The 25,734-nt window shown below is 45.6% G+C and overlaps 1 protein-coding gene across 1 annotated transcript in view; it reads right to left on the bottom strand.

Annotated features, from left to right (window-relative positions):
• SPAG6 (sperm associated antigen 6) overlaps window positions 1-25,734 on the bottom strand; it is a 162,419-nt gene that overhangs the window by 102,987 nt on the left and 33,698 nt on the right. Inside the window, exon 3 of the mRNA XM_066584994.1 lies at window positions 21,334-21,500. Within this exon, the coding sequence (XP_066441091.1) occupies window positions 21,334-21,500 (167 nt within the window). The remainder of the gene's footprint in view (window positions 1-21,333; window positions 21,501-25,734) is intronic.

The following is a 25,734-nucleotide window of genomic DNA, read 5'->3' as shown; positions in this document are numbered from 1 at the left end:
TTCTTACTACTTTTGCACTATAGAACACTTAACTCGCCATATTCTGAGAGCTATCACTAGTTTCCTGTCACTGGAGCCGTGTGAGGGCTTGTGTTGTGCAGAATGAGTTGACGTTTTCTTGTATACCATTTTGGGGTACACTTAGCTTTTTGAGCGCTTATGAGCCAGGATACCAGTTCTATACAGTGATAGTGATCACAGTGCAGGTACCTCCAGTAATCACAGATGACATCTTCTATGATTGGTGACATCCGTATGTATAGGTGTATATTTACCCGGGTACTATATTTAGGTATATATTTACCCGGGTACTATAATTAGGTATATATTTACCCGGGTACTATAATTAGGTATATATTTACCCGGGTACTATAATTAGGTATATATTTACCAGGGTACTATAATTAGGTATATATTTACCCGGGTACTATATTTAGGTATATATTTACCCGGGTACTATATTTAGGTATATATTTACCCGGGTACTATAATTAGGTATATATTTACCTGGGTACTATATTTAGGTATATATTTACCCGGGTACTATATTTAGGTATATATTTACCTGGGTACTATAATTAGGTATATATTTACCCGGGTACTATAATTAGGTATATATTTACCCGGGTACTATAATTAGGTATATATTTACCAGGGTACTATAATGAGGTATATATTTACAAGGGTACTATATTTAGGTATATATTTACCAGGGTACTATAATGAGGTATATGTTTACCAGGGTACTATAATTAGGAATATATTAACCCGGGTACTATATTTAGGTATATATTTACCTGGGTACTACAATTAGGTATATATTTACCAGGGTACTATATTTAGGTATATATTTACCAGGGTACTATAATTAGGTATATATTTACCCGGGTACTATAATTAGGTATATATTTACCCGGGTACTATATTTAGGTATATATTTACCCGGGTACTATATTTAGGTATATATTTACCCGGGTACTATAATTAGGTATATATTTACTAGGATACTATAATTAGGTATACACTTACCCGGGTACTATATTTAGGTATATATTTACCCGGGTACTATAATTAGGTATATATTTACCCGGGTACTATATTTAGGTATATATTTACCAGGGTACTATAATTAGGTATATATTTACCCGGGTACTATATTTAGGTATATATTTACCAGGGTACTATATTTAGGTATATATTTACCAGGGTACTATAATTAGGTATATATTTACCCGGGTTCTATATTTAGGTATATATTTACCCGGGTACTATATTTAGGTATATATTTACCCGGGTACTATAATTAGGTATATATTTACCAGGGTACTATAATTAGGTATATATTTACCCGGGTACTATAATTAGGTATATATTTATCAGGGTACTATAATGAGGTATATATTTACCAGGGTACTATATTTAGGTATATATTTACCAGGGTACTATAATGAGGTATATGTTTACCAGGGTACTATAATTAGGTATATATTTACCCGGGTACTATATTTAGGTATATATTTACCCGGGTACTATAATTAGGTATATATTTACCAGGGTACTATAATTAGGTATACATTTACCCGGGTACTATATTTAGGTATATATTTACCAGGGTACTATAATTAGGTATATATTTACCCGGGTACTATAATTAGGTATATATTTACCCGGGTACTATATTTAGGTATATATTTACCCGGGTACTATAATTAGGTATATATTTACCCGGGTACTATATTTAGGTATATATTTACCCGGGTACTATAATTAGGTATATATTTACTAGGATACTATAATTAGGTATACACTTACCCGGGTACTATATTTAGGTATATATTTACCCGGGTACTATAATTAGGTATATATTTACCCGGGTACTATATTTAGGTATATATTTACCAGGGTACTATAATTAGGTATATATTTACCCGGGTACTATATTTAGGTATATATTTACCAGGGTACTATATTTAGGTATATATTTACCAGGGTACTATAATTAGGTATATATTTACCCGGGTTCTATATTTAGGTATATATTTACCCGGGTACTATATTTAGGTATATATTTACCCGGGTACTATAATTAGGTATATATTTACCAGGGTACTATAATTAGGTATATATTTACCCGGGTACTATAATTAGGTATATATTTATCAGGGTACTATAATGAGGTATATATTTACCAGGGTACTATATTTAGGTATATATTTACCAGGGTACTATAATGAGGTATATGTTTACCAGGGTACTATAATTAGGTATATATTTACCCGGGTACTATATTTAGGTATATATTTACCCGGGTACTATAATTAGGTATATATTTACCAGGGTACTATAATTAGGTATACATTTACCCGGGTACTATATTTAGGTATATATTTACCAGGGTACTATAATTAGGTATATATTTACCCGGGTACTATAATTAGGTATATATTTACCCGGGTACTATATTTAGGTATATATTTACCCGGGTACTATAATTAGGTATATATTTACCCGGGTACTATATTTAGGTATATATTTACCCGGGTACTATAATTAGGTATATATTTACCCGGGTACTATATTTAGGTATATATTTACCCGGGTACTATAATTAGGTATATATTTACCCGGGTACTATATTTAGGTATATATTTACCCGGGTACTATAATTAGGTATATATTTACCAGGGTATTATAATTAGTTATATATTTACCCAGGTACTATAATTAGGTATATATTTACCAGGGTACTATAATTAGGTATATATTTACCAGGGTACTATAATTAGGTATATATTTACCAGGGTACTATAATTAGGTATATATTTACCCGGGTACTATATTTAGGTATATATTTACCAGGGTACTATATGTCAGGACAGTGTCCGGGATATGGGGGTCCCTGAGATATCCCGCAACCCCTGTCCCTGCCTACTTGCCCCCCTGGGCTAACCCCCAGGGCGACAACTGGGCGACGGTCCCTACCCTCACTAGGGAAGCGGGACACGGGAGACAAACAGACACTGAGACAAGCAACGGTAGAATGGTCAGACAATCCGGGTAGGCAACAAGAGGGTACGCAGTACAGGGGGGGTCAGGCAAAAACGTAGTCAAGTCCAAAAGCAGGTGTCAGAAAAGCCGAGGTCACAAGAGCAGTCAGGATAAACGCGGGTGCAGCTGGAGAACCAAACTAACACTGGCAAGGCCTGAGAGGAAAACACACCTATTTAAATGCTGTCAGCGCTCCCGCCCCAGAAGCTGATTGGGGCGGGGAGCCTGACAGCAGCAGGGCTAATCAGGGCGGTGCTGGGGACACGCCCCCAGTCTAGCTGCACAGACAGTTACTAGGGAAGCCAGCCTGGTAGTCAGGACACTAGAAGCACCGGCTGCCTCCCTAGCAACCCGGCGGCGACCAGTCTTACAGCGGCCCGGGGAGATCACAAGAACCGGGGTACCTCTGCGCCGCGCTCCTGCACCCCGGGTGGCCGGACCGGTGGTGCGGGCACGGCGGCCCCGAGAGTTGCCGGTTCTGACAGTACCCCCCCTTCTACGGGGGTACACCGGACCCCCATGGCCAGGTGCGGGCTTAAGCGGGAAAGCCCTGTGGAATGCCTGGACTAGGCGTGGCGCATGAACGTCCCTGGCAGGGACCCACGTCCTATCCTCAGGGCCAAATCCTCTCCAGTGGACCAGGTACTGCAGCCCACCTCTAACCCGTCGGGCATCCACAAGCCTTTCTACTTCATACTCCAGTTCCCCCTGTACCAGAGAGGGAGGAGGCGGGTTCTGGGTGGGGAGAACTGGAGTCACATACTTCTTAAGCAAGTTCTTGTGAAAAACCTTGTGGACCTTCCAGGGGTCAGGAAGTGCCAACTTATATGACACCGGGTTGATAACCTGAGAAACCGTAAATGGGCCAATGAACCGAGGAGCAAGTTTCAGGGAGGGAACCTTAAGTCTCAGATTCTTAGATGATAATAAAACCTGCTCCCCGACCACAAAAGGTGCAGAGATAGTACGTCTTTTATTTGCGTATTTACGCAGTTTCTCTTGGGAACCCTGAAGGTTCTTACGAACCTGGGCCCAAACTGTGCACAGTTCTTCGGCGGATATGTCGGCGGCCGGATTGTTCGAGACCAAAGGAGTAGAAAGCGAGAACCGGGGATGGAACCCATAGTTACAAAAAAAAGGTGACAGTTGGGTCGACGAGTTACCATGGTTGTTAATAGCAAATTCGGCGAGAGGTAAGTAGTTGGCCCACTGATGCTGGTTATCAGAGACAAACAGTCGCAGATACTGGATAAGTTCTTGGTTCATCCGTTCCGTTTGTCCGTTACTCTCGGGATGGAAAGCGGAGGAAAAGGACAAATTAACGTTTAGATTTTTACAGAAGGCTCGCCAGAAGCGAGCGACGAACTGAACCCCTCTATCAGACACAATATCCTCGGGGATCCCATGTAACCGAACAATCTCCTTGATGAACATCTCAGACAAAAGTTTGGCGTTAGGCAACTTGCCAAGTGGAACAAAATGAGACATTTTGGAGAAACGGTCAACTATTACCCAAATGACCGTATTCCCCAGCGAGGATGGCAGATCAGTAATAAAATCCATGGACAAATGGGACCATGGCCTGGACGGAATGGGCAAGGGAAGAAGAGGACCCTCAGGACGTCTCCTGAGATTCTTCCCCCTTGCGCAAACCGGGCACGCGGACACAAATACCCGTACCTCCTTGGCCATGTGCGGCCACCAATAGAGTCTGGACGCTAACTCCAGAGTACCCCTGATACCGGGGTGTCCAGCTAGGACTGAAGCATGTGTCTCCTCTAACACTTTCAATCTCAGTGACAACGGGACAAATAATTTGCCTTCCGGAAGGGCTTCAGGAGCAGATTGTTGAGCGGCGTGAATGAGAGGTGAAAGGTCGGAGGAGACAGCAGCGAGGACCACCCCAGGGGAGAGAATGCTCTCAGGCTCCGGCTCGGAAGGTTCCGGAGAGCCAAAACTCCTAGACAGGGCATCAGCCTTGACATTCTTAGAACCGGGTCTATAGGTAACAACAAAATTGAACCGAGAGAAAAACAAGGCCCAGCGGGCTTGCCGAGCATTTAACCTCTTAGCGGAATCTAGATAAGTGAGGTTTTTATGGTCAGTGAGTACCGTAATCTGGTGATGGGCTCCTTCCAAAAAATGCCTCCACTCTTCAAAAGCCCACTTAATCGCCAGCAATTCCCGGTTGCCTATATCATAGTTCCGTTCGGTGGACGAAAACTTCCTAGAAAAATAGGCACACGGTCTAAGGTTGGTGAGAGTGGAGGGACCTTGGGACAGTACCGCTCCCACACCAAACTCAGAGGCATCTACCTCCACCACAAAAGGACTGGACAGATCCGGTTGTACTAGGACAGGTGCAGACGAGAACGCCGCCTTTAGGGTATTGAAGGCCCTCAGAGCCTCAGAAGACCAGGTCCTCACATCTGCCCCCTTTCTGGTGAGGTCCGTTAGAGGTTTAGCCACCACGGAGAAGTCTTTAATGAATTTGCGATAGTAGTTGGCGAAGCCGAGGAAGCGTTGAAGGGCTTTCAACGACCCTGGCTGGGCCCACTCCGTGATGGCCTTCACCTTTTCAGGATCCATCTGGAAGTCGCATGGCGTGATGATATACCCCAAAAATGATATCTTTTGTACCCCGAAAACACATTTCTCGAGTTTAGCAAACAGCTTGTTATGTCTGAGTCGAGCTAGCACAGTCTGAACGTGAGTATGGTGACTCGGCAAGTCGGAGGAAAAAATCAAAATGTCGTCTAGATATACAACCACGAACACCCCCATGATATCCTGAAACACTGAGTTCATGTACCCCTGAAAAATGGCGGGGGCGTTACACAATCCAAAAGGCATAACTAGGTATTCAAAATGCCCGAGGGGCGTATTGAAGGCGGTTTTCCACTCATCCCCCTCCCGAATGCGGATGAGGTTGTATGCTCCCCTGAGATCAAGTTTGGAAAACCATCGGGCACCAGCGACCTGGTTGAGGAGGTCAGGAATGAGTGGAAGAGCATACTGGTTTCGGACTGTGATTTTATTTAGCTCTCTATAGTCAATACAGGGCCGGAGACCCCCATCCTTCTTCTCAACGAAGAAAAACCCGGCACCCACCGGGGATTCTGAGGGCCGGATGTGCCCCTTGGCCAGGCTGTCCTGGATGTAGTCCCTCATGGATTCTCTCTCTGGAACCGTAACGTTATAAATGCGGCCCTTAGGAAGTTTGGCCCCAGGAATCAAGTCTATTTTACAGTCCCATTCCCTATGAGGGGGCAGAGCTTCAGATAATTGTTTGGAGAACACGTCAGAAAACTCGGAGAGGTATTCTGGTAGGGGGCTCCCCTCGCAGGTGGAGATTCCCACCTTCACCGCACAAAGGTGGTTGGCACAGCGGGGACCCCACTTTACCAGTTCCAACGTGTCCCAATTTACTACCGGGTTGTGCTCCCGGAGCCAGGGGAGGCCTAGGACGACGTCCACAGACAAATCTCTCATCACTAGAAAGGTGCAGGTTTCCACGTGTAAGGCTCCTATAGTAAACCTTACTTCAGGGGTCACCAGATTAACCACCCCTGCTTGCAAAGGAGTGGAGTCCACTCCTGAAACCAGAATCGGAGTTTCTAAACGTAACAAAACCCCGGACAGTTGAGCAACGAAATTAAAGTTAACGAAATTAGCCGCAGCCCCCGAATCAACAAAGGCTTGCCCAGTACGGTGGAAAGCATGAAATTCTAGGGTGCAAGGCACTAACATTTTGGACAACACAGGGAGTACCTTGGCTCCTAGACAGTCCCCCCGACAACTGCCTAGGAGCGGGAGTTCTTCCTGCCGTGGCTTCTTAGCGCAGGTAGCAATGCGGTGACCCGGCTCCCCACAGTAGAAGCAGAGGTTCTTCTTCAGGCGGTGTTCCCGTCGTTGCTCGGGGTTCACGGCTCCCAGCTCCATGGCCTCGGTGGTGGGAGGGTAACAGGTCGGGTCAGCGAAGAAGTAGACGTGGGGAGTGGGGTGGTCCGAGCGGCGTGTCTGGCCCTCAAACGTCGGTCGGCTCGAATAGCCAGCGACATGGCTTGCTCCAGGGTTTTAGGCTCTGGGTGGGCCACAAGTAGGTCCTTGAGACCCTCAGACAGACCGGTCAAAAATAAGTCTTTTAGGGCGGCCTCGTTCCACCGGGATTCCGTACAATGTTGACGGAATTGGGAACAGTAGTCCTCCGCCATCTTACAACCCTGGCGCAGGGCCAGAAGTTTGGAGACTGCGTAGCCCGCCCGGTCGGGTTCGTCATAAATTTGACCCAGGGCGGAAAAAAAGGCGTCAAGGGATAGTCGGGCTGGAGAGCCAGCTGGTAGCGAGAAAGCCCAATTTTGGGGCTCTCCCCTCAGGCGGGTAATTACGATTCCCACTTTCTGGTATTCAGTACCAGAGGAGTGGGGGCGGAGATCAAAGTAGAGCTTGCAGCTCTCTCTAAATGCAAAAAACTGATCTCTCTCTCCGGAGAAGCAATCCGGAAGCGTGGCTCGAGGTTCTGACATCGTTCCTGGAGCGGACGAGGGCTGCATGGGACCTGCAGCTGCCACTTGTTCCCGTGGCTGCAAGCGGGCTGTTAGGTCCTGGGCAAGGGTCGTAAGGACCTGGACCTGGTTCGCTACAGCCGCCACGGCCTCCATCGAGGGGCTCAAAGTTGCCGGGCGGATGCAAGGGTCTGACCTTAGTTCGGCCAGTGTTACTGTCAGGACAGTGTCCGGGATATGGGGGTCCCTGAGATATCCCGCAACCCCTGTCCCTGCCTACTTGCCCCCCTGGGCTAACCCCCAGGGCGACAACTGGGCGGCGGTCCCTACCCTCACTAGGGAAGCGGGACACGGGAGACAAACAGACACTGAGACAAGCAACGGTAGAATGGTCAGACAATCCGGGTAGGCAACAAGAGGGTACGCAGTACGGAGGGGTCAGGCAAAAACGTAGTCAAGTCCAAAAGCAGGTGTCAGAAAAGCCGAGGTCACAAGAGCAGTCAGGATAAACGCGGGTGCAGCTGGAGAACCAAACTAACACTGGCGAGGCCTGAGAGGAAAACACACCTATTTAAATGCTGTCAGCGCTCCCGCCCCAGAAGCTGATTGGGGCGGGGAGCCTGACAGCAGCAGGGCTAATCAGGGCGGTGCTGGGGACACGCCCCCAGTCTAGCTGCACAGACAGTTACTAGGGAAGCCAGCCTGGTAGTCAGGACACTAGAAGCACCGGCTGCCTCCCTAGCAACCCGGCGGCGACCAGTCTTACAGCGGCCCGGGGAGATCACAAGAACCGGGGTACCTCTGCGCCGCGCTCCTGCACCCCGGGTGGCCGGACCGGTGGTGCGGGCACGGCGGCCCCGAGAGTTGCCGGTTCTGACACTATAATTAGGTATATATTTACCCGGGTACTATAATTAGGTATATATTTACCCGGGTACTATAATTAGGTATATATTTACCAGGGTACTATAATTAGGTATATATTTATCATCATCACAAAACTGTGCAAACTTTCAGTCTGCATTAATAAAGCTTTAAAGTTTCATTTCCCCCAAGCTTTTTTTTAGTTCCATGGTGGATAATGGAAAAGAATGTTTACCAGTGGAATATTGAGCTCACCGGCACATCTGGGAGCGGCCATGAAATAAAGTTAATGAGTTCTGAGCTTGTGAAGATTGCATAAGTGCATCCAATAAAGGGATGTATGCACGGCCCCTGCGGACAGCCCTGCAGTGATCACCTGCACTAAGGTTATTGTCATCTTTGGAGTACAGCATTTTCAATTTTGCATTTTTGGAACACACAATTGCTTTTTCCTCTGCGTACACAAGTGCTGCTCTGAGCGAGGGCCAGGGATCACGCCAGAAGATTTTCTTTCTCTATTGGATTCATCACAAAGCAAATATGAACAAATACGCTGCAAAATCCTTCCCGACAGACTGCAGGCAGGCAGGGTCTCCAGGCCTAAAGCTTTGGGTCCTCTCATGGGAGCCTGCGTGTGACTACATACATGGGCAGCGCAGCGGAAACAGGCGCTGTTTATACGGCAAATACGGACTTCCTTTTATGAGTGTTTCTGGTACAAATAAAACACAAAAGTGGCGGAATGTGCCGACATGTAAAGTCACGTTACTTGAAAGACTTCTTCCACAGTTGGCCAGTGGCGTGCCCACAATGTAGGTAAACCACGCAGTCGCAAAGGGCCTGGAGTCCAGGGGGCCCCGGCAGCGAGAGACGGCTCCACCTTTCAATCAACCAAGCCCTCTGCCTGTCTCCTTAATGCCGGTGGCATGTAGCATTGTGCGCAGCGCCACCTCGGCTGTGTCAGTTGCATCAAGTCAATCATGTCAAACCGCTGTTGGCCCGGGGGTCCTTCCGTGCAGTTCTTCCATATACTTCTGTCTTTTTCTCCTGCTATCTCTTTTACCTCTCTTTTTTTCCTGCTCTGCGCCACCATCTTTTTTTTCTCTATCATTTTTTTTCGCTCTCTGCGCCACTTTTTTCCTATTCTTTGTCTCCTTTTCCTTCTCTCTCTGTTTTTTTTTCAAGTATGTCACTCAGTCTCTTTTTTTCTGCTTTGTCTCTTTTTCTTGCTACCTTTTTTCCCATTCTCTCCATTTATTTTTTCTTTGCTCTCTGTCTACTTTTTTCCATGTTCCTCTCTTTTTTCTGCTCTCTTTTCAGCTCTTTTTTTTACCTCGGTCTCTTTTTTTCTGTGCTCTCTCCCGTTCTTCTTTTTCCATTCTGTCTCTTCTATCCCACGCTGTCTGTCTAGTTCCTGCTCTCCGTCTCATTTCTTCTTTCCTGCTCTCTTTTATAATCTCTGCAATACTTTTTTGTTGGGGGGGGGCATCATAATTCTTGCTATGCGGCCCCATGATTTCTATGTTTGCCCCTGCAGTCGGCCTTCAGAAAGCGAAGGGGTTAACAACTGCCATGAGTTATATCAGTTCAGTCCACCTCAATCTGATTCGGGGACAGGGAGCAGAAAATCCGTCCGGCCAGGCACAGTTCACTGTCAGTTCTCGGAACCAAGACTGAGAAAGTTTCCACTTAGGTTTATTTGCTGGAGCTGGCGGGAGTCCAGCAACTCTGGAACTGAGAGACAGATTAAATGTGTTTGTGCTTCAGTACTCGGGGCACTTTATCATCCTGACAATTTTTTTAAATTAACCCCGAAAGACCTTCGTAGCTGCCTCTCCACCGAGGAATGGGTTAATCGAGCTAGAGGCGTGCACAGGGTGCTACATTGTACTTTCTTCCAAGTGTGCCGCAAATGGCTGCAGACGCATCAGAGCTGCACTGAAGAATTACATAATGTATTTTTAAAGCTGTTCCCAGGTCCACTTCTTCTCGTATAAACCTGTCAGAAGTTTGGAGCTAATCCCTTGGCTGCCGCGGCAGGGTGGAAGAGTTTTACTTTTAATAATCTGATATTAGATGGTAAAGTCCTGAATGTTCAGCAGAGCGGCTCGGCATCGCCCCGACGGAGGAATAAAACTACTCCGATGAGGATTGGAAGCTCACCAGCTATTAGAGTATTTATCCCGCCTATGCATCCACACATCAGATCACATTCACCATAATCATGATGATTAAGCCCTTAGTGACCGCCAATAGGCTTTTTATGGCAGCCATTAATGGGCTTTAGACCTGCACATACATCATTTTAAGGCAGTGGCTTGGCTGACTACTGACAGCCAGGCTCCTGCTCTAACAGCCAGTAGCAGATAAGCCTCAGATCCTGGCAACTCAACCCCTTACATGCCATTCAATCAACAGCAGCTGCAGCATGTAAGCAGATGACAGGGGGCTCCTCCTGCCACCCATCGGCAACCAGCAATGCAATTGCAAGGTACCAATGGGTACCCATGTCAGCCGGAACCGTGACAAAAGCCTCCATGTCTACCACGTCACTCAGCCTATTAAACCCAGCTGTCGGCAGAGTCTAGTGGCCTGCTGTTGTGGGCTCAGTAGAATGCACTACATAAGTAATGCAGTGTACTATCCTAGCGATCGAATGATCACATCTTCAAGTCCTCTTAAGGGACTTAAGAACAGTGGCAAAATAAGTGCAATAAAATGTAATTAAAAAAACAGGTTAAAAAAAAACATTTTCCCCACAAAAACCCTTTTTTTTACCCTCCCCCCCCCAGTTATGCCAGAATTGTCTTTTTCTTTTGTTGGCCTCCAAGAAAAATTAACAAAAACCAATACAAAAGTCACCGGCACCCAAACTGGTGCCAATACAAGTTACAACTTTTCTCACAAAAAGACAAGTCCTCACAGAGTGCTGCTGCTTGAAAAATAGAAATATGTGCCGTCCGAACATGGCGATCTCCTGCCGCGGCGGGGATGAAGGGAACCCCGCAGGGATGCAAGGATGTAAGAGCGCCTCCAATCCAGGGGTGTCCAGGAGGATTGCGAGGACGATATTGGGCCGTGAATCACGTGATATCGCCCTCGCCAGAGTGCAGGAGCCCGGAAGGCACAAGATAGGCCGGTCACCAAGGTAATATTAAAGTCGAGTTCTACCGGCAGTTGGAGAACAAGCTGCAATAAGAAGCATTTCAGCTCATATCCCCCATTGTGTCTCTATTATGACAGTTTTGCCTGCAATTTTTCAGTGATTCGCATGCATGTACGATGCGTTTTTTGTGATAAAAAGTGTGATTTACAGCAGATTTATGTCTGCTTTTTACACACGTGAAAAAAAAAAATCACGTTTCATTAAAAGAAATACTTTATAAAAATGCCATCGCCATGTGCTTTGCATGGGAGTACAAAATAATATTAAACACCTCAATAGAAAACAATGGGTGGTTCTAGAACAAGCGTCGCACAGGAACGACGGGCACTGCCATAAGCTCTCTAAAGCCCCATAGCGCCAGTCATGATGCCTGCATTCACTATGGAGTCCATTGACTTCCATCTTGCCCCATCTGTGTATATTTGGTGGGTACGCACCACTGATATTGAAATGAGGGAGAATGATGACCTTACGTGGCCTCCCAATCCATACGATAGACTTAACGGCTCCATAGAGGACAAAATACTGAAGGATGCCTGGACATTTATGCTATATAATAAGTTGGTTGTTAGATAATGTCTTTGTAAGTATAGTTAGGTGTTCTCATCCGTCCTTCCCCGGCGATCCAGCGCTGCAGCCCTGCGTTCTTCCTGTTTAGGACCGGCCATTATCAGGAGGCTGTAGCGGTCAGTTGCCATTCTCCTGGCATACCGGATCCCAACATCTAAGTGGTGACGCTATCGTATCCGTAATAACCAGTATAATACATTGAACACACTATTTATGCTGCACAGCAAAAACTGTAGGAAACCCGAGAGAAACATTATTTTGTTCATTTTGCCTCTCAAATAAACGCTATAAAAGTGATCAAAAAACTTGTATATACACCCCAAAATGGAACCAATAAAAATGACACCTTGTCACACAACAACACAAGCCAGCACAGAGCTCCGTCCACTGAAAAACAAAAGAGTTATGCAACAATGAAAAAAAAAATTACAAACAAAAGCTTTTTTTATTGTGCAAAAGTGGGAAAACCTAAAAAAAATAATCTTGTAATATATATGTGGCCTTATTGGACTATCGGTTTAGGGATAGTTTCCCACAACGTGCTGCACCACATGCATAATTTAGTCACCCAACTAGGGAAGGTGTTGTTAAAATTTTAAGTGCCTACCTTGAAGCACCTCCTCCTGATAGATTTGGTGTGGGCAGAGGTGGGGACAGGGTGTGGCCCGGGACTGGTTGGCGCAAGGCTCAGAATAATTGCCTTGGCACACTTTGTATGCCGCCTTGCCTGTCCCTCTTTCTTTCACTGTGAAGACAGGAGGTCTGGGGGACGCCCCTTACAAAACTAAAGAGAATAAAAGGCTCCAAAAATCCCAACAGGAGTCCAGACGACAGAATGCTATATATCCCCTCTGATAGGATGGTTGTCCTTCCGCAGAGTCGGTAGTTCTCACCGACGGGCATACAGTGCAGTGCGCACCCGTGTAAACACTTGCAAAAAATAAAAAGCCAGAAAAAAAGCAGAAGTTAGATGATGATGCAAGTAATAAGAGAAAATATCGAGTTACTAGAGAAACACAAAGAGAATGTCATCGCAGCACAAGTCAGCCGAGCCGCAAACCGGCAGGTCTGTGCACCTTACTGAACTGGAAATATAGCATCATGGATCCAGATAGGAAGAAACGCGTTGGATGGGTGTTGGTAGGGACGAGTGCCAAGCAGGCTGAGGAGGATTACAGACAGGGCCAGAGTAAGGAGACTGAACCTGAACATTATGGTCCCGCTACATGTATAGTACAACTCCTACAGCAACCATTAACTGGTGCGAGCACCACATATCGCCTCAGATATCGGCGGCATTGTGATATCTGCTGCTAATATTTCTTGTTGAACATTGCCTTTTGGAGCTGTCCAACTCTGAACCTGGAATATATGGATATAGTAACATAGTAGGTGTATATATACATACATACACACACATACACACACATACACATACACACACATACACACATACACACTGAATGACTACTTTTTTAGAAACCCATATCTAGTATCATGTCGTAATGCCTTTAGCCTTCGGAATCACAGCAACTTGTCATGGCGTCCGTCCACAGATGTCAGAGGACCCCGGGTACGCCAAGAAAACCTTCCCCACACCATTACTGCACCTCTACCAGCATGACAGGAAGGGGTCAATGATTCATGCTGCTTGTGCCAAAATCTGGCCTCCCATCAGCGTGGAGCACCAGAAATTTGGATCCATCTGACCAGGAGATGTTTTCCCGCTGCTCAGTGATACAAGTTTTGCGCTCTTTTGCCCGCTGGAGTCTCATCTTCTGTTTCTCTTAGACACAATGGAGCTGGAACTGGTCGTCTGCTGCTAAGGAACGGCGGGTTGTGTTGCTGGACACGTTAGTTGGAGCTCCAGTGTTGTATTCAGCTGACTATGCTGCATCTGTTGATCAAAACGATTCCTGACATCCTCCTCCGACCCCTTTCGGCGACTAGCTTTTTCCATCTACAGGATCCCCTTTTGCTAGACTTCTTCTTCGATCACGCCATTCTCTGTAAAATCTCTGCATCGTTACATGAGAAAACCTCACATGGTTGGCAGTGAAATCCCGGCCCTGGCTAGTCTATCACCGATGACCGGCCGCGTTGGAAGTCACTCAGATCGCCGGATGTTCCCATCTAATGTGAATTCACACTGAAACTGATCCAAGTAAAAACTTGTCACCTGATTTTATGCCGCCCGCCGGGGTCACGGGGAGAATTACCATACAGGGAAGAGCCAATCGTGAGAGGGGCGGGAGCTCTAATAAAGTAGATATGCAATAATGCATATGATATCTCTATATGTATACACACATAAACACACATATATTCGTATAATCTCTACAAACATGTGACTCAGATTTATTACTTATGTAGACATGTTGGTAGCACATGGTTTTTTAATATAAGCCAAATAAAGGTTCTGTAGCAAAATCACTTTAGACTGTGAATGAAGAGCCACGTAAACAATGTATCAGTCTGCCGGTGATACACAAATGTAATAAAGCATTAAAACATAAAAATATCTGACAGCTACAGAATATCCCGAGTCTGAGCCAAGGCTGAGCTCGGGGCACAAAAGAGCAAAAGGAAGGGAGTAGAAACAGTCTTCAGAAGGTGCTTAAGGAGAGCCGATTTATCGGTTGAACGAGTGAAGGCTGTCAGAGTTTACTCGTTCGCCCCGTTTATACCAGCAGATACATGGTTTGCTCGTACAAAAGAGAAATCCTTCAGACTCCTTCAGTTTTTTACATTCGCTGCATGAGGGCTCAGTCAGACGAGCGATTTTTTTTTTGCGCACAAAAAGCTCCATGCCCTTTGCTTTCAATGGGGCCGGCGCTACTGCCGCTGCATTAAAAGCAATGGGAGTGGATCACTATCCCTTCTGCGGCTGTGACAGCTGCAGCAGGGGATTCTTTGGATGTGAAACCCCTGGTTGCTGTCACATCCAGGTATCTAATCTTTTTGTCAACGGCGCCAGCGGCAGCAGCGCCGCCGGTCCCATTGAAAACATACGGAGAAGATCGCGATCCTCTGCCATAGCTGTGACTGCTATGGCAGGGGATTCCTTCATTCTCGCAGGGACCGTAGGGATAAAGGAATCCTCGCCACAGCTGTCACAACTGTGGCTGAGGAACGCGATGTTCTCCCTTTGTTTTCAATGAGGCTGGGGGTTCTGCCGCCCCATTGAAAGCAATGGGACGCACGCAATCCCGCAGGAATTTTCGGGGAAGAGCTTAAAATATAAGTACTGTAAAAAAATAAAATATATATACACATAACCTAGCAGCGCTGTCGGGGCTCTGGCGCATCTTCTTCCTAGCTCCCCAGCACTCTTCTGAAGCATTTCTTCTGGCTAAGGATTTAAAAATCCCCGCCTCCTGAAAGCGTTGCCTCTGATTGGCTGAGCACTATCACCAATCAGAAGCAGAGCTCAGCTGTCATTCATTGAATGGCTGGGTCCGCTAGTGGTACAAACGGGAACCTGAATTCTTGGGATTGGTGGGTGTTCCAGTGGATGGATGAAAACTGGAGAGAAAAAAACGCCACATCGCCACAAATACCCCTTTAACCCCTTGAGTGGCACGCCCGGAAAATTTCCGGGGACGAGCTCCACTGCTCATAGCGACATAGCCCGGAAGATTTCCGGGCTATGTATCACTATGGGAGCTGCAGAGCACAATGCCACAAGCTGTGACAGTGTGCTCTGCCTGCACAGACCCACAGAGAACAAAGCAAGGGCTTTGAAAAACCAGCAGAAGATATTGCCGACATGTCGGCAATGTCCTGCTTTGTTTACAAGTTGCCATAGAGACCATCGGCTTGTCAGAAGCAAGCCGATGGTCTCTGTGGCAGGGAGAGCTGGTTGTTAGCTGTCAGAGGACAGCTAGGTACTAGCTCTTACAGCAGAGATCAGAGAAAACCTCCGATCTCTGCTGTGTTAACCCTTTACATGCTGCAGTCTATGTGACTGCAGCATGTAAAGGGTTGTCACTGCAGCATGTAAAGGGCTGTCACCATCGGACCCCCGGAATGTGATCAGGGGTCCTGATGGGTCCCTGTGGAAGTCCCCTAAAGGGACAAAAAAAAAAAATTAAAAAAAAAAAAAAAAAAAAAAAAAAGTTACAAAATTATTAAAAAAAATAAAAAACACTTGTCTCCCTTTACTTTGTAAAAAATCAAAAATACAATCACACATGTGGTATCCATGCGTCGTAATGACCCAGAGAAGGAAGTTAATACATTATTTAACCCCTTAATGGCATGGCCCCTTTTTTTCTTTTTTCCCCATTTCTTTTTTTCCTCCCCCCTGTTTAAAAAATCACAACTTGTCCCGCAAAAAACAAGCCCTTATATGGCCATGTCAATGGAAAAATGAAAAAGTTATGGCTCTTGAGACGCAACTGCAAAATTAGTTGAAATTCAATGATTAGACCATTTTAAAAAACCTGCCCTGGTGGGCACGACAGGGTGGTAGGAAACCTGCCACTCAAGGGGTTAATTCAGAATACCACAATAGAGTATTTAAATTGGGCTTTCTAAACTAGACAATTCCTGCTCCCTGATTGGCTACAGTTGATCACATGATCAGCACAAGCCAATCACAGGGCTGTGTACAGTCAATAGTTAGAAAATTGCTGCAGCCATTTTGGATGACGGTAATAGGCCCACAACTGGCGGATCGAGTGGGCGATGGTAAAGAACAGCTTTACGTAATACAACACCCCTTCTTCCCTTTTTCTGGGACAGAATTTAGTCCTGAAGCTGGAGGATTGCTTGAATATATGTACAATTCAAAAAACTTCAAAGAGGGTATGTTCACATATAGTGGAAATGCGGAAAATCCACGGAAAATCTACACCGCGCCCCTCACCTTTGAATACTTTGCGCTGCCGGCTTCAGGATAGCAGCATGCGCCATCACTCAGCTACGGGGCGCTGCCGCCGCTGGTCGGCTGGTGCTGCTTCTGCAATATCTGAACAGTGGCAGCCGTGCTCACTAGAGTTTGCCAGGTGATATTTTTGACTCGGCTTTTGGTGTGGAATTTGCCATGGGATTTGCCGCTGAAAATCCGCAGCATTGTGAACGTACTCTAAACATGAAAAGAACGGCATTTGCGCGTCCAGCAGCCACCATGGCTTTTACTAGAATGCCAGGCTCATCCGACCTACCAGAAAGCGCCAACATTTCTCTGCGTACGGAGATTGTATTCTAATTCGATTTAGTTCAGGCACTTCTGTTTCTGTGCATTAAACGTTGCAGAGACCTTTCGTATCTTTGGAAATAGTTGTTTTAAATAAACAAGCAGCTGCCTTTTTCTGGGTTAAGTATCTCTATTATCGCGCAGGCTGTCATTTAGGCTCCATTCATCAATATACACATGAATTATTTATGCAAACACAAGTATTCAAAGCCGCACTTCAATACAATGGGAGTGTATCCAACACAGAAGCCAAGGAAAGGGAGGCTGAAGGCGAGCCCAGGGGAGGCTGCCAGGCCTGAGGGTGGCTCCGAGCGAGGCCCGGGGAATCTCCAGGAGGCCGGACGGAGAAGGAGATCTTTATTAAGAGCAAACACCACATAATTGGGGGCCACTTACTAAAGTCTTGTGTACTGTGAGCGCTAAGCGATAGCATTCCTTACAGTGTTAGGTCCTCCATGGTCTTTAGGGGACGGGGATGCAAACTTCTATTCATGCAGCACAGATCACTCGAATTTCTATGCATAAATGATCAATTCTGTCAATGAGGAATTCGATTTTTATTGTTCATCATTGAACTTTGTGATCTTTAAGATAATCGCTTCATGTAAATGGGCCCCAAGTACCAAGAGATTAGCGTAATGTGAATATAGATTAGATGGAATACAAGAACTGACTCGTACAGCGGCTGTAAGCTAATGCATCAATGAAGCCAGGGCGGGTTTTTAAAGGGAACCTGTCACCAGTTCTGCGGCTACAACCGACACTAATAAGACAACTAATTAATGCACATTTATAAATTATTTTCCTAGACTTCCTGGTGAAATCATAGTTTTAAAATGAGAGTATTCATCTTTCCTGTGCTGCATGTAAATCCCGGTGAGCGGTCCGGTGGGCAGGCTGGACGTCTCTGGTGGGTGGGCCAGACCATTTCTACAAGCTTGCATACCTCCCTTAATGCCGCCCCTCTCCGCTCCTGTGACATGACACGTCCTCCACACCACCGATGCAGCAATCAAACTCTAGGGCACCGGGAGCTGTTACGGACATCTGTCATTTTTGGGCATATTCATCATTGCCCTCTGAGCATGCTCAGAGCGTGGAAAACATAAAAACCAGGACTGGGGAGAGCAGAATGCAGCCAGCCAGGACTGGGAGGGATAGAGCTGACAGCAGTCATTGCCCAGTACTACGGTCTTGGTTTCTATGCTTCCCATGCATTGAGCGTGCTTGGAATGCAATGATGAATAAGCCCTTTGTGGCCAGATTCAGTAGACTCAATGGCGCATGCGCCAGTCCTAGAGCTCCAGGCGCGTGCATGAGAGTCTGACATCAGCATTGATGATGTGGAGGACATCACATGTCACAGTAACAGAGAGGGGCGGCATAAGGGGAGGTAAGCAGACCAGCAGAAACAGTCCGGCCCACCCACTGGACCACTTGCTGGAGATTTGCATGCAGTGTAAGAAATGTGAATATCTTCCTTGTAAAGCTATGATTCGAAATTAGTTTGGATAAATGCATTATCCATTGTGTTATTGGTGTAGGTGCTTGTATAACCACAAAACTAACGACAGGTTCTTTTAAAGGGGCTAACCAAGATGTTTAAGAAAATGTTAATGTCAGTAAAAGTTTTAAAAGAAAAATAATTTACACTCATTGTGTCGATCCCACCCCACCGGAGCGCCACCACTCCAATCCTCCCCACTGGGTTTGTTTACATGGCATGCCTTTATACCCACATGACTACTGTAGTCAATCTGGCCACAGTGGTTTACAGCTCGAGACCACTGAGGGCAGTAAAGGCCCTTTTACACACAACGATTATCGCTCAAAATTCGCTCAAAATTGTATCCTTTGAGCGATAATCGTTGTGTGTACATGTGCGCCCATCGTGCACTTTTCGCCCATTGCCGAGTTCAGCTTAGCTTAAAATCCATCGGCACTGATAAGACGGACTGCGCACTGAGTTCTCCGTGGGCAGCGCTGATAACATTCCTTCAGCAGCTGTCCCGCTGGAGAACATCAGTGATGTATTTAGAGAACAGACCACCCGCTGTTCTCTAAATACATGCAAATGAAGCTAGTTAGATACTAATGGGCTGCTTAGCCCATTAGTAGCTAATGCAAAATGATCACGTAAAACTGTCAGTTTCTGACGAATTTTGAGCGATCATCTGTGTGTGTAAATGGACCTTAATTGGCTGCTGTGGCCACATGGAGGTCTGGAGCGGCAGGGGTCTGAACTGGTGAATATAGCTTCTTTTTATAGCTTCTGATGGTCCTTCAAGAAGCTCTCCTAAATTGCCTATTTATTGTTTATTCTTTTCTCCCATTTCTTAGGATGCCTATACACATTACATAGCTGTCAACCAAAGGCATCCCTCCAGTCCCCCATACACCTGCATGCTCAGCTCTGTGGTGCATGCATATGCTATAAATGGAGAGAGGGGATTAAGCTGCTGCCAGACGCCTCTCTCCATTAGGATGTACATTAGGATCAGGCAACTTTAAGTCCAGCTGCTCGATCTATAGTGCCCCCAGCATCTACTGTCGAAAGAGAGAAGAAAGGCCCTATGCACACTATGTGACCAGCCATTCACATTGACATGTAATGTATATGGCCAAGTTTAGTCATATCTTTTTCAGAGCAAGCTAGTTGACAATTACAATGACAGGCCAAAAGTCATGGGACAAGAACTAATATTGTGTAAGACCCGCTCTAGCCCGGCATAGTGCAGCAACGCAATAGGACATTGACTCCACAAGTGGATGGAAGATGTCTGTCGGGATGTTGAGCCGTCTCGATATCATGGAGCTGTGGGTGTCCATTTATAGGCGTAGAATCTCGAATGTGAATGGATCTCTCCACCACATCCCATAAATGCTGGATTAGGCTCATGTCGGGTGAACATGCAGCCGCACCATCCATATGAACTCTTCAGAATGCTCCTCAAACCAATTCTGGACAACTTGGGTCTGATGGCACGGTGCAGTATCCTGCGGGAATATCCCATCATAGTGGGGGTGCACGAAATTCATGAAGGGCTGCAAATGGTCACAGAGCAGTGATATGTAGCAAGCACCAATCAATGACATGTTTAGACCCAACCCATGCCATAGGAACACACCGCACACCAGTATGGAACCACCACCAGCCTGCACAGTGCCTAGTGGACAACTGGAGTCCATGGCTTCATGGGGTCTACACCTCACACGAACCCTACCATCAGCCCGAAACAATTGGTACCATGACGCATTGGACCACATCATATTACCAGTCCTCTATGGGTGAGGTGCTGTGTCTGGTATCATGGTGTAAACAAGGGCACTCTGGTGGGTCTTCTGCTTTCATATCTCATGGGAGCTAAAAAAATGCTGCACTGACCTGCGGGATATACGTGTGGGACCTCCTGCATTGGATGTGATCTTTGCTGTAGTTGCTTGTCTGTTCACATTGCTAATTCTAGGCAGATGTACTCCCAGTACATACGTGACACACTGGATTGAGGAATGTTAAATGCCCGCAAAACTTTGGAAATGGAACATCCCATCTAGGATTGTGGGCAGTTTGTTGCCCACTATAATGCCTCATTCCAACTCCGATAATTCATGTCGCCTCGCCATGGGCACGCCGGCCGGTGTTCAACCTCACTCACAAGATAACCGCTCCCCACTTATACACGTGTGGGCGCTCCCAAGCAGTCCGCTTAGGTAACGCCACCTCACGACCAATTTACATACCGCTATCTCAGGACCTTTGGCACGTCAGTGTATATCTGACAACTTATGGAAGCCTTCTGTCCCTTGGGGTGTAATCCAAAACAGTGGCACAATGAGATACAGCTCTATCATCGTCTTGGGACACAAATGCCCCCATCGTACAGCAGTCCGACATGACGTGTTTGGGGGAGTCATTTGCATCTTATAGGTTATGTCACAGCAGAAGAAAGTCTTTAAATGGCGGTAAAGTATTTACTTACATTCTGCTCGGCCAGAGAATACACAAGCTGTGGAAGAATGTCTCCTTTAACAACTGCTTCTGCCAGATCATCATTATAATTGGCGAGTCTCCCAAGAGCCAAAGCAGAGGTCTGCTGGATAGTTGGGACCACGTCCAAGAGAAGGGGCCGCAGCAGAGACATAACGCCTAGGAGAGAACGGGAAGACGAAAAATCAAGAATGACAACAGGCCGATCCCTGAGGGAAAGAATACTCCTTATGTAATCACCGTTCATTATCCCATATTACAGGATCATCATCTCCGTCAACATCAATCGAAGCTCATTACATGATATATTATAATTGGGTGGGAAAAAATAAGGTAAAAACAAACAATGCCCCCAAATCCTGACTGTTACCTGAAGGGGGTGTTTGTTACTGAATGCCGATTTCTGGTTTTATGTAAATAAGGTTTAATTTGTGTAAAATGAAAAGTTCTACAACTTTGTAATATACTTTGTGATTCAATTAATCACTATTTTCAAGATCTCAGCTTGTGGTCAATGAATGGAAACTTTCTTGCTTATGTTCATGGGCTGAATGTCCAGCTGGCACAGGTGTAATTAAAGGGGTTTTCTGGGACTACACTACTGATGACCTGTCCTCTGGATAGTTCATTAATAGCTGTTCTGCAGGGGTTCACTGCTTAGGATCCCCGTCAATCAGCTGATTGAAGGGACAACCACACTTGGGTGAGTGCTGCTGTCACTTCAGTCTCTACCTGGCACAGCGCCATAAAATGTATAGTGGTTATGCCTAGTAATACAATTAAATCCCATTCACCTGAATGGGACTGGTCTGCTCTGATGAACATACATCATGGCCCTGAGAAGAGGCCACAGCGTTTACCCAAGTGCCACAGTTTTTTGGATCAGCTGATTGTTGAAGTTCCCGAGCGGCGGACTCCCAGTGATCAGCTATTAATTACCAATCCTGAGGATAGGTTATCAATAGTTTAGACCTGGAAAACCCTTTAACTCCTTCACGACCACCGACAGTAACTTTACCTTGGGCGGTCATGACGAGTGTATAATGCGGACTCAGGAACCAAGTCGTCTCTATAGCTGGCGGCTATCAGCTGTTTCTGAGTTAGCTCATTTTCACGTCCAGCTGATATGCGCTCATCTGAAAGAAGCCTTACACTGAGAGGTAACACCTATATATAGATAACACAAGATCCACCATTCACAATAGGTGATGTCACAGCTTACCTCCTCCTCTTCCTGCACAGATCATATAGCATCTCCACAACATTCTACCATAGAAGTCAATGAGTCCCCTCCTGTCTATTGTATCTATGACCCATGAGGCTGCATTAACGCACATCTGTTAACAGGGGTTGTCCGGTTAACAGACAACATTCCTCTTATAGTGCCCACTGTGCTAAAATAACAAAGGAACTCTGGCGCTGCGATCCTGCGCTGCAGTCCTACCTTTGTCCCAGTGTTTGCTGCGGGAGATGATGTCACCAGAAGTCACCTGATCACTGCAGCCAACCAGAAGCTGCAGCATCACTGTTCTGAACTCCTAACATCATGGCGCCTAGGATCTGAACATTGATTCCAGGGGAAAATGCAGTGATGCTACAATGTATGATTGGCTGCAGTGGTCAGGTGACTTCTGGTGACATCATCTTGCACAACAAACATCAAGTCAACAGCCGAGCCGCTGCACTGGGTCGCGATGGAGCGGATAAGTAAGTACTGCTCCTCTTGTTACTGGAGTCCAGTGGGCGCTCTAGCTTTAAACGGACCACCCCTAGTCATGTAGATCCGGTATATCAAAAAATAAAAAACCTTTATAATGCTTGGACAAAAAAAGACCTGGTGCCAAAGAACATGATGGCTGATACTGTCAGAGCGGATACGGGCATGGATATCACACAACTGAAAGAAGAAGTCAAAACCGAAAAACATGGAGGGAGCTCGAACTTAAGGGTCGCCGAGGGTCGTGAACAATTAATCAGCTAACAACAACAGCCATGTACAGAAAATAAAAAGACAAAACTACAATCAAAACAGATCAGAAAAATGGAAAATCTTTCACTATCTGGTTTTAATGCATAAAATTCTACATATTATACAATCTCTTTAAATGTGCTGAATTTTAAAATCACGAGGAACAACTTTCCTAAATATCTGTAACTGCAGCTAATCCAAGAAATCAAAACTAATTGTAAGGAACTAAATAGAGCCCCTTAAAATTGACATGATCTATGAATAACAGCAGAGATTATAGACTAAACCCTCCAAAAAAAAAGTGGTGCCGCAATCCCCCATATATTTTTTCTTTTTTGACACTTTCCAAATATCCAAATCTGGATCAAATTAGTCCCCTCTGCTCCTTCTATGTGGAATTCCCTCGTTTCCATTTTGCTCCTAGATTTCACCGAGACACAAATCTGTCAAATGTTTTATTTTAAATAATGCCCCACATTACGGAAACGCAGAGTGGGCGCAAAACGGAGACCATCTGGGGCTGGTTATACAACATGTACAGACTTGATGTAGTGCAGTCGGCTTCCAGCGGCAGGAACACGGGTTACTCAGCTATCGCACCCCTTACATACTGCTGCCTGCAACTAAACTAAGGAAATATAGAGATGTTTCACATTTTGGAGAGCAGGCTCTAATAGAAGCCCACGGACTGTTGTGCGCCAAAGCGATGGTTTCCAACAAGTAATTATGTTACAATCAGATGCGTATGTTTAGGAGAACGGCTGAAGTTGATACAACTTTCTACTGTTTATAAACTTTGTCTTCAATGATAGAATAACATTCTATATACACTCTAGTGTCAAAAATATTGGGCCACACATTAAAGGTGATGAGATTTGATTCTATTCCCATTTTTTAATACTTTGTTGGGAGAACCTTGATCTCAATGCCAGCAGTAACCGTCCTAAGGGACCTTGCACACAGAACGGAATTACGCTGGCAATCCGCAGCTGCAGAATCACACACTAACATCCGCAGGTCTAACTGCGGATTTGCAGGCAGGTTTTAAGCCATTTTCAATTCTGCATCTAAACCTGTAGGTAGCCTGCGGATTTTACCGCGGCTTGCGGTGCGGTCAAGTCCATCCCGTGTGAAAGATCCCTTGGCATGCTTTCCACAAAATTTCGATAGATGTGAGGAGGGATTTGCCTGCATTCCTCAAGGAGTCCTTCAGATAGTGATGCGAGGAGGAAGGGCATGCGATGATAAGGCGTTTCTAGTTCGTGCCAGAGGTGCTCGATGGGATTAAGATCCAGACTTTGGCTTGCAGAAGTGGCATCACTTGAGCAGTGGCGCTGCGCTAACTAGAGGCTGCCAGGTGAAAGATTGCACTGAGAGCTCGAAGGCTTGGGAGGTAAGGACAGCGCTGTATCTGCCAAAATCAACTGTGGATATGCAGCTTATTTCAAGTCAAAATCCACACCGATGGTGCCGATTTTGACTCTGTTGTGAATGCAGAAATACTGCAGAATTTGCCGCTGCGATGATTTTCGGGGGAGGGAGTGGGAAGCGGGGCTTGAAATATAAGCCCTACCTCGAAAATCATCGCTAGCTGTTAAAAAAATAATAATAATTCAACTCACCCAGAAGCGCTGTCCGGCTCTTCTCCTCGTTCCCGTCAGTCTTCATCTGTATTCTGGTGGCCAGGAATTGAAAAATCCCTGCCTCCAGAAAGCATTGCCTCTGATTGGCTATGCGCTGTGACCAATCAGAGGCAGCGCTCAGCCATTCATTGAACACTGCATAGAAAACCACATTTTTTTGTGAAATAGGTGTGCAAAAAAAAGCTCGTTTTACCGCACCTTAGGCAGCACGCACACTGCGTCTTCTATGTACGTTAATCGTATAAGTTATGAAACTGTAAAAATGTATGCAAAACTATAGCTCGTTTTCACTATATGTTTTCATTAAAAAAGTACATTTGTGTATGTATGCATACTTTTTACAAAAAACAATATATTTAAGACGAAGAATAAGAAGAGGAGGATTTGTTTGTCTCGTTTGTTGACCTTTGTATGTTTTCTAGAGGAGGCCCCTATTGTGTAGTACAGCATACTATATAATGTGTCCGACTATAAGAGAACAGAAGAATAAAAAACGGAAATGAACATTTATATTTTTTGCGGGACCGTCAGCCGCACTACAGTGTGCTGCAAATAAACATATTGAAGCGGTGAAATATAGACAAATGTATACCATGTATGTTCGGCTACTTATGTCTACGTTTTTCCTTAATAACTCTCTGTATATAGCAAAGTATACATTTTTATACACAGAAAACACACTGTGAACGCTGCCCTAGTCTGTATATAGGGGTCAGCAATTGTCGGCGGAGATAACATAGCAGAAGAGTGAGTGTGGGGATAAAGGGCAGTATTACTGAGT

This window comes from Eleutherodactylus coqui, chromosome 12, assembly GCF_035609145.1.
Source record: "Eleutherodactylus coqui strain aEleCoq1 chromosome 12, aEleCoq1.hap1, whole genome shotgun sequence".
Classification (NCBI taxonomy): Eukaryota; Metazoa; Chordata; class Amphibia; order Anura; family Eleutherodactylidae; genus Eleutherodactylus; species Eleutherodactylus coqui.
This window is presented reverse-complemented; position numbering and strand designations above follow the sequence as displayed.